Raw genomic sequence first — 8,787 nt, forward strand, 5'->3', positions numbered from 1 at the left:
GAAAGCCTATTGGGCAGTCATTCACCTGCCCCCACCCCTGCCAATGTCATCAGGAACAATGAAGGTCCAGTGGTCATGATGTTGATGATCTAAATTAAAGGTGTAAGGTATTTATGCAAAAATTATCATTTTTAATAAATGATCACCAATGGAAGGAATCATCCCTCTCGTAAATGTAGATTTTATTACCCTATATACTGCGTTCATGCCTACCCATAGAATCCATAGTGTTAAATCCACACTGTATGCAAGTGTTCTTTAAATATAAAGATTTTAATTAGTTATAATTGCTTCAGCTTACAAATATAAGTCTGTAGGTTGTCACTAAATACCCTCGAGATGATATGATCTCACAAATATCTCACAACTACACAGATTTGAAGGGACTGTCCCTCTTCCAAACCAAGCCCCTCTGTCCCCTTTTCATCCTCAGTTGTCCCTCTTTTCTGGTTTATTAGTTTACTAATGTAAAGTGTTATTTTGCATTAACCCCATCCTCGATCCAACATGGGGGAACCTTTGAAATACCCGTCAAGTCTTCAGAAAATCCCTACTATAACTAAAATATTTACAGCTCACAGTACACTAATGTGGGGGTCAGTAAGAAGAATGACTCTTACATTGCTGGCAGGTGAGAAGAATGTCACCCTTACACATCAACGTCACTTAAACTGACCTTAGAGGTACATTTGCTCATTGCTTAAGAAACTCCTAGCAACCTCTGGAGGAACCCCAGGGTTCCAAAGAACCTTGGTTGAGAAACGCTGGTATAGTATCACACTCTTCAGCCCATCCAACACACGTTCAATGTATCCCTACAACAAATGAAGACTAATTTGCAATTCGTCACAATCATAGGTTCTTCTAGGTGCTTCCAAGTAGCAGCAAGAATTCATTCAATTTCATACAAATCCCTGGGAGATATCCTGTATTAGAACAGGTCCTATCACTAAAATATACCATGCAATGTTCAATGTCCTTATTGTCCTCTATAGCCATCACAGCTCTAGTCATTTAGCCGAAATGTGTTATCATGTTTGAAATAAATAACAGCCCCTGGATATGCACTTATCTGGTCAGATTTGTATTTCTGTGGCTAAATGTCACTTCATACCAAGAAGTCCATCCTTGTGAGCATCTGATGAAGCCACCACATGGTGGGGGTCAATTTGTCTCTATATGAATGATGAACCAACGTTTCATCTAGATTACAGGGCTTCATTAGGGTGGAGGTCAATTCATCCCCATATGAAGGATGAATCAACATGTTTCACCCACATTACAGGGCTCTGCTGTAAATATCTACTAGTGGGACCCTTTCAAACAGGTAGCCATGATGGCAAGTCCGAAAGGGGTCTAAGATGCCCACTTAAAAAAACTCTTGGTGTTCTGCATATTCATTTAGAAGAGATATTTATTTTAGGTATACTGTAGGCATTCTTGGGGTCTTAATTATCCAAAAGCACTGCACAGTTGAATGAATGATTAAATGGAAATAGAATAAAACACTCAGTGTTGGTATGTTTATCAAGCAGGGATCCCTGAAACCCTAATGTCCCTCCAGAGGTTGCAAGGGGTTCCTTGTGCAATGAGCAATTTGAACCTCTCAGGTCATTTACCGTTGAAACCAATGATCTATGTGTGTATCTCTAAGAGTGGCATTCTTCTCTTTGACCAACAATGCCAAAGAGGCACTTATTCCATTGACCACCAGGTTAATGTACCATGAACTGGGCATATCATAAATAGTGGCAGGGGATCCCTAAAACCTGAAAGTTATTTTAGGGGTTCCACATGTTAAAAAGGTTGAGAAAGACTGGTTTAGATGTTTCATTGGAATTGCCCTTCAAAAAAAGTAAATTTGGTTCATCAACAAAAGACGTGATGCCTTTGGAGTCGTAGTTTACAGAAACTTTTGATTTGCTTCTTTAGAACCGGGGTTACTTATCACAATACAAATAAACATTTTCTCTAACATCCCTATCAGATGTAAAGGAAATTGTTGTAGATAAATTAACACAGATGTGGGTTCACTCACAGGTTAACTTCTACCAGAAATAATAAGTTTGATGTTTACTTATAATAAAGAACCAGATTAAGATCAAATGTACAACAGACACAGAGCCAAGGTGATTCCTGTTCCCTGTGCACTGTACAATTTCCCATGTCAACAGTGTGCCAATCACTGGGAAATAGCAAAACTCTTCAGTGGAAAGGAATGACTTTGAATCCATTGAATTGCTGTGTATGGTAATGTGTGAACTGATTGATCTTCCCTGTTTTATTGTGTGTATACTTTGTTAAACCACACGTATGAACCTCTTATACCTATTTATATTTGGATTTTGGGGAAAAATTGTACATGTGGAGCAAAGCAACATGTTGGGAGAGGGAGGGTCCAGGTAGAGTTTTCCTGGACTGTCTAGATTAGCCATTCTCAACCAAGTTGGAAGGGGTTCCTTGAACTGTGGCTCATTGATCTCTCTCTTAAATCTGCAAATATGAACCTTAGAGTTCTGGTGACAATGTCACTGGGAAGAACCAGCTGCATAATTCTAATGATGGTGACATTCTATCTAATACCATGACGGGGGCTTTTTTTCCACTGGCCATTTTTCCAAACTGACTTTAGCACGAGTTCTTTGAAACCTGAACATTTTTAGAGGGATTCCTCAGGGGTAAAAAAATAGGAAAGGCTGGTCTAGATCAAAGAGTTTTTTTTTAAGACACTGGACTATTTACCTTTTTTTAGGGTTCACTTTGATGATACTTTCTCCACTAGCAAATATTCACCTTACTGTCATCTCCCTACTTTACTTGTTCATCCACCCAGAGAAAGGAAAAGAAGCAGTGTGTGAGCTGTAAACCATTTTTAGTTCTAGGTAACACAAGACTGACAAATCTCTCCCTAAGGTAATCACCAAGCACCTTCAACCTATGTCACCAGAAGGGAAAGAAAAATGGGTTACATATTCCTTTATGCCTAGAAGTAATCATTATTTTCTAAATGCTGAACAAAGATAGTGTTGAAACAATTGAAATCCTTGGAAAATGAAAGTAATAGGGGCAATCCATTTACTGGGGGAGTAGGAAACTTGGAAGTTCTACTGGACATGATTGAGGTGCTTGTGGTAGTAATGCATTAGAGATATTGATTTCTCCTGATTTCAGACTGAAGAAAGAAGGATACTTCCATCACTGCAATGGCGGCTGCTGTCATGGCAAAGGCTCAGCACTTTGATTGCCTGCTGGGGCAATGATGTGGACAGTCCATGTTTACTGTTCGAGCCAAATCTTGTTATTCCAGATAGATGTAGGCAAAAATTTCCTTGAACTTCCAATGGTTCTGCGAAATTTTGGCGAACCGTTTTCGCAAAACCCAGGGCTGAATGCAGCTCTGGGAATCATCCTGTTTTAATTTATTTTTCCAATGGTTTCGCAAAATTGGTTCGCCGAAATTTTGCAGAACCATTGGAAGTTTGCGATCCCTGGGGGCACTAGTGGCGATCCCTGTTTGCGATCCCTGGGGCACTAGAGGTTAACTAACCTCTAGTGCCCGGGGATCACGGAGGATTTCCAGGGCTGCATGATGCATGAGCTCGGCAAATCAGAAGGCCATTCTCGCTTACATTTTCAGTAAGCAAGAAAGGTCTGATTCACCGCGAGATCGAACTTAATATTCTAACTCGCTCATCCCTAGATGGATGAAAAGTGGTTGAAATTGGCTGGAAGTCACCATGTGTATAGCCAATTTTGGGACTCTTTATCCCCTCTGTGTTAGAATAACACACACGATTTCATTTAAAATGCAGCACACAGCCATAGTTTGAATGGGCCCTAACTACAGAGAGTTCTAGAAAAAGGGGGAAAGACTGAAATTTTAAATGGGGTTTTTATATCTCTGTCCATGACCCTAGTGGAGAAATATTCTTCCATTTTCTGTATAAATGCCATCCTTACAAGTAGTGGTTGTCACTGGGTCATGAAGGTACAGACACCCCTTCCTCACTCTGCAAAGATTATTTATTATAGAACTAATACTGTTATTTGTGCTGTTATTCACCGCTGAACCATGCACTTGCGTGGTTCATGTGGGCAATGTGTGTTGCCAGAGAAGTCTTCAGTGGCTGGAATAAAAGACTTGTTAAAGTCACGTAGCTGGGTTCTCTTTTGTTTCGGAAACTTTGAATCACCTCCTAAAGTAATAAGAAATAGGAAAAAACATCCGCAACAGAGACACATAATAAAATGTAAGCTGTGTTTGGGCTTTAAATTTGAAGCAGAACTGTCATTAAAAAAAAAAAAAAAATGACACCTTTACTTCCGCAGAGCCTTGGTCCCTTCACAGCTCACTTTGGTCCCTCGCCGTCCTGGATTTTTTCTTAGTCTCAGTGGTTCTACCAGGCACTGCCATCTACTTCCTTTGTGCTGCTCATGCTTATGTTCCTCCATCTCACACTGTGCACCTGCGAGATGGGATGACATATCCTTCTGAGTATGTGTGAGATCACGTTCTCCTTAATTGCAGGGAAAACCCCTTCTGCGCATGCCCAATATCGGTCCTGCACAGAAGAAGCAGCCTGAAGCCTCCTGGGATATGTGACGTATGTATCCCCAGAGGCGCTGAGCTCCCATTCAGTCTTTACCGCCATGGCAGAATCATCATGGCCATCCCAAAAACAAACACATTTTGTTTTATATACAAGGGTTATTTACCCTATGATAAAGAATAAAACTTGTGGTGATAGGACCGCTTTAAAATTCCTGTCTGTCACTGCATGCACCAGTTGGTGGCGCTCTATGTAATGTCTGGTTTGCTTACAAACATCCCTGATTTGTAATGTACAGCTGTTGCAATTGCAATTTTTTCCTCTAGGTGGTGGTAAAAGCGCAGCAAACACTTTCATAAAGTAAAAAAAAAAAACATCAACAGACGCTGAAAGATTCCAGAACTACAGAACTCTGCAGAGGAAAAGCAGACTGACTTAATAGTTGTACACATATGTTATAATACCTAGCAGCATTTTTAAAGAGCACTGCATTGACAAAATAAAATCAGGGAAGCCCCTGTTGACTTTTTTTTGAAAATATTATCCACTGGGTGTCTCTGGCTTTGATACAGACCCAATAAAGCAGAAATAAACCTTTTTTTTCCCAAGAAGTTGCAACCAATAAAATCCTTTATTTCAAAAGAGACAGGAAAAGTGCCTTGTGCAATAAAATAATCTTACCTGCCTGATGGCAATTTTTTAAATGCACTCACCTGTTGCCTTGATGCCATCTTTTTTTTTTTTTTACCTGCTTTTGATCTTCGGCCTTCTTGATTGGCCAAGGCAGGACAATATAACAGCACCAGGTACCTCAGCTTCCTCCACAGGTGTGAATAGATGTTTAGTGCCAGGGTTGTTATGTTAGATACGAAATGTCATTGCTGTCACCTGAACAATGCTCCAACCATTGGCTGCTGGGGCCCAAGAGCACCAAAGGGCTGTGTGTGACCCTTGGCCTGCGAGTTGGCCAGTGAGGCCTGTAACCCTTGCCATTACCTTCTCAATATACTACAAATAAAGATTTTTTGGAGGGGAGGGGGCTTTGCTAGGTTTGTTAGGGGGATTTATCCTTCTTAACCTCTTCCTAATCTGGAGATCCAACAGAAAATGTACAAAAATAGAAAGGAAGAAGTAATCCCCTTACAAACAGTTGTCACCAAAACCTATTGGAAGATTTTACATCTATTTCTGTTTTTTGACAACTTTATCAGCCATTGCATGTTTATGTACTGGGCCAGTAACCTGGATAAACAGTGAGAAAGAATCTACTCAGGGATTTAGAGAAAAAAATCAATCATTTATTATATTCTCCTCCTCCCACATTCTATCTTAAAGCACATACTTAAACTCAACAGTGTTACTTTACAAGGGTAGATAATCCTTCTATGTAAGGTAAAAATGTTGTTTTTGCCTTTTCATTTTATTTTTTTGTGCAACACCCTTTTTATACCGCCTAGGCGATCAAGACTTAATGTGAGCGCAAAGCCTCCCGGGATACCTACGTCACGCATCCCGGGAGGCTCTGGCTGCTCCTTCTGCGCATGCCTGAGATCAGGGCATTTTTCCTCCTAGGGGAAAGAGATGCCAAGCTCATGCATGTGCAGTGAGATCGGCTCTGTTTTTATTCCCCTTCACAGCAGCTACGTCACCAGATCTCACACCTGCACAGTGCGGGAATAGGTGATGAATAAGTAAGACCCAGTGCTTCCTCTGCGCTTGGACAAACAGGAATTCCAGGACGACGCGGGACTGGATCAGGGAGAGGACCAGCACCATGAAGGGACCTGCAGAAGGTAAGTGTATTTTCTTGTTTTTTAGTTTAGTTCGGCTTGAAATTTAAAGCGTATCTAAACTCAGAATTTTCATTTTACATAAAAGTGTAGACAATTACCCATTAATGTAAGGTAAAAATTTGGTTAGTTTGTGTTTTTTTAAGTGCAACACCGCCTCCTTAATTCCTGACCGCCTAGGTGATCGAGAATGAACGTTACACATGCCGGGAGGCTCTGGCTGCTCCTTCTGCGCATTCCCTTATATCGGACATGCGCAGAAGGGGAATTTTTCCTCCCAGGGGAAAGAGATGCCGATTTACACTTAGGGTTGCTTTAATCTAAGAAAAACCCCACTTACCTTCCTCTGTTGTCGTCCCCCATCGTCCTTCAGGTCCTGGGGACACGTCTTCTTCCTCCGATCTCCAGGCGCAAAGTGAAGAGCCGAGATCTCCGGGGTTTCCGGTGATGTCGGTGCGGGTGCCAGTTCATGCGCAGTGGAACGGTGGAAAATTCAAATCATTTTCTATTGGATTCAATACAAAATAGGTGTATTGAGTCCAATACAAAGAAATCTTCATATAATATATATTAATAAATATAAATATATTTAAATATATATTATATGCTACTGTACAGTTATATTACAATTTAACTATTTTTTTTTTAAGATTTTTTTTTAAGTTAATAATAAAATTAAACTTATTAACTTTTGGGTATATTTTGGTGAGTTATGCCTAAGAAACCTACAATGTAAATTATTTGACAAAAAAATTGACAGAACAGAATTAGACAGCTAGGGAGGTTAAAGGTAAGTGTAGTTTTTTTTTTTTTTTTAATTTAGTTCCGCTTTAAATTTAGATTTTTTTGACCAAAACAAATATGGCCGCCCTCACACTCTGCCCTCAGTTAGTTCCTCTGACGTCCGAGTTGCGCGCCGCCTTACCTGGACACGAACTGTGACAGCTGCGTAGTGACGTTGTGAAGCGCGCCGGAAGTCAGTGTAGCACTGCACAGGAGGAAAGATGAATGCTTGTAGGGGATTTGCCCTTCTGAGCCGAAGTGTCCGGGATGTGGCTCGCTGTCAGGTAAATGCATGGGTCAGACACTGACAATAATCATTGCTTGTACAAGCAGCTTCTTCTAGAGTTCTGTCTTGGTATTGTCCCTTTTATGATGTATAGTATGTGTCAGTCTAACCTTTTCCTAATACAACAGTGGTGTAGAGATTGTAGTCACCTTGGAGCTTGCACACCTTTTCTATTTATTTAAAAAAAAACAACTACATGCTTGGGGGTAATTAATGCATTTACATTGGATTTTTCATATAAGTTCCTTTATAATGGAGGAAAATGCATGAGCAATAAATACAATGGTGCAGATCTAACACATTGAATTGGGAATATACAATCATTGCTTATGTGAGCACTTTTGTTGCAGGTACTCAGAACAAGACCGCTCCCTTCTTGTGCATGCGTTATTACGCAGGCTTATCGCCATTTAACGTAAGTATTGTGTCATTGTCGGTGGAGAATGATTTAATTTGAATTCATTTTAGGATGTAGGAACAGACGAGGAGAGTTTTTAGGGATATAAATACATAAGAGAATGTTGCTTATGGATTCAACACCATAGATTGTTACGTGTTGGTGTCAATAAAGCTGGTTGAAGTTTTGGTTTTTTTATGGGATGCTGAACCTCTGGTAATAATCATTGGACTATCAAAAAAAAATCCTGATGACGTTTCTTCTGCCAGAGATCCTTCTGCTTGTCAGGACATTTTTCTTCTATGCCGAGATGAAGTAGCTCCCAGGTGCATGCGCGGAAGCTACGCTATCCCCATCCAGCCAGTGAAGATGGCTGAAGACTGGGTGGAGTTGTCAGTGGCAGTGATGGGATTGATGAGGGACATCCTAGCAAGCAAACTGCCGACAGGCTGATATATGACAATGGACATTTTGTAAAGCACTGTGATATGTCGGCGCTATATAAATACTGAATAATAATAAATGCTAAGCATGTTTGCACACTATGGCAAACCTTAAATGTCAACAGCCAATTTTAAAGTACTACTAAATTGTTAGATTTGAAGTTGTGAATATTAAGAATATCTATCAGGTTTTTATTGTTCTGTGTTCTTGTTATGGAGATTAGGTCTCTCTCGAATTATCCTGAATTCTGGGAACGATAGTGATGGGTCATTGCATTATTTTAAGTTGTCACTAGAACAGGAATATAGAGAGAGGAAACACGATAGCTCAGAGGTTAGCATTCTGGCCTTTGCAGTGCTAGGTCCCAGGTTCGAATCTCAGCCAGGAAACTATCTGCATGGAGTTTGTATGTTCCCCTTGTGTTTGCATGGGTTTCCTTTGGAGGGTGTGCCATTGGCACATTACTGTACATTACCAGACTTGGTCAATGGCAGAGAGATATCCGTAACCTTGACCACAACCTTTTCTCAAACTGCC

General features: G+C 40.4%; 1 protein-coding gene across 1 annotated transcript in view; it reads left to right on the top strand.

Moving 5' to 3' along the window:
- Window positions 1-7,284: 7,284 nt before the first annotated feature.
- The window catches only part of MRPS10 (mitochondrial ribosomal protein S10), an 8,295-nt gene continuing 6,792 nt past the window's right edge, over window positions 7,285-8,787 (top strand). Inside the window, exons 1-2 of the mRNA XM_072409794.1 lie at window positions 7,285-7,407; window positions 7,760-7,824. Coding sequence (XP_072265895.1) covers window positions 7,345-7,407; window positions 7,760-7,824 — 128 coding nt within the window. The 5' untranslated portion in view covers window positions 7,285-7,344. The remainder of the gene's footprint in view (window positions 7,408-7,759; window positions 7,825-8,787) is intronic.

The sequence above is a fragment of the Pyxicephalus adspersus genome, chromosome 4 (genome assembly GCF_032062135.1).
Source record: "Pyxicephalus adspersus chromosome 4, UCB_Pads_2.0, whole genome shotgun sequence".
In the NCBI taxonomy this organism is placed as follows: Eukaryota; Metazoa; Chordata; class Amphibia; order Anura; family Pyxicephalidae; genus Pyxicephalus; species Pyxicephalus adspersus.